At 60.7% G+C, this 876-nt stretch overlaps 1 protein-coding gene across 1 annotated transcript; it reads right to left on the reverse strand.

The window, feature by feature from the left end:
• Positions 1 to 76: 76 nt before the first annotated feature.
• On the reverse strand, positions 77 to 873 carry LOC106727685 (sialic acid-binding Ig-like lectin 14; the record flags this gene model as incomplete). Its single annotated transcript, XM_014547161.1, has 2 exons — positions 77 to 355; positions 567 to 873. Coding segments are annotated over 2 exons (586 nt in total), but the record flags the coding sequence as incomplete, so codon positions are not given.
• Between the last annotated feature and the right edge of the window lie 3 nt (positions 874 to 876).

The raw sequence follows: 876 nt of genomic DNA on the forward strand, positions 1-876 counted from the left end.
ACACACACACACACACACACACACACACAGGTCACTCCCCTGCCTGCATGAAATCAGCCCCCCCTCCTACACTCACAGGACACATTGAGCCAAACGGTTCTCTGTGTGGCCACCAAAGATCCTTGGACTTGGACCTGACAGGTGAGGCTGGTGCCATGGTCCCGGGGCCTCGGGGTGAAGGTGAGCACCGAGGAGCGGAGGGTCTGGGGGTCCAGTGAGTCCACAGCGGCTCCAGCCCAGGAGAAGGTGAGAGGTCGTCCCCCTTGGCAGGCCCCTGGCAGGCTGCAGGCCAGCTGTGTGGGACAGCCGGACTCCAGAGGCTCCCGTACACGGATGTGGGGTTTCTCTGTCAGGGCTGCAGGGGAGAAAGGCAGGTGCCTGGGCTCCAGGGGTGGGGACTCAGAGCGGGACCCTGAGAGAGGCCCTGCCTCGGGCTGAGCTCACCCAGGCCCTGTGTCTCTTCCCACCACCCAGGGCCCAAGGCCTGACAGGGAGTGTCCAGTGTCCTGTTCCTGCTCTAAGACGGGTCCCATGTCCCTGGGTCCTCTCCGGGGCCCCTGCCTTACCTGTCACCTGCAAATCCAGCATCTTCATTCGGTAACTATATCTCACAGAATTTCCTCTCTCCACTCGGAAGTAGTAGCGTCCTGAGTCACTCCTCCTGGCGTCTCTGATTTGCAGGGAACAGTTGTTGGCTGTGGGGTCCGCAAGGAGGAAGCGGCCTTGGGTCTCTGTCTTCACTTCTTTATCTGGGCTGCTGGAGGCCACAGGAGCATCACGGTTTATGTTGTCCCCTTCCCGGTACCAGTAGGTGTAGAAGTTGGTAGAGAAAGACCACGAACGCCACGGGTAGGAGAAGGAGCAGGGCACGTGGAC

Source organism: Myotis brandtii, unplaced genomic scaffold (genome assembly GCF_000412655.1).
Source record: "Myotis brandtii unplaced genomic scaffold, ASM41265v1 scaffold46317, whole genome shotgun sequence".
Taxonomy (NCBI): domain Eukaryota; kingdom Metazoa; phylum Chordata; class Mammalia; order Chiroptera; family Vespertilionidae; genus Myotis; species Myotis brandtii.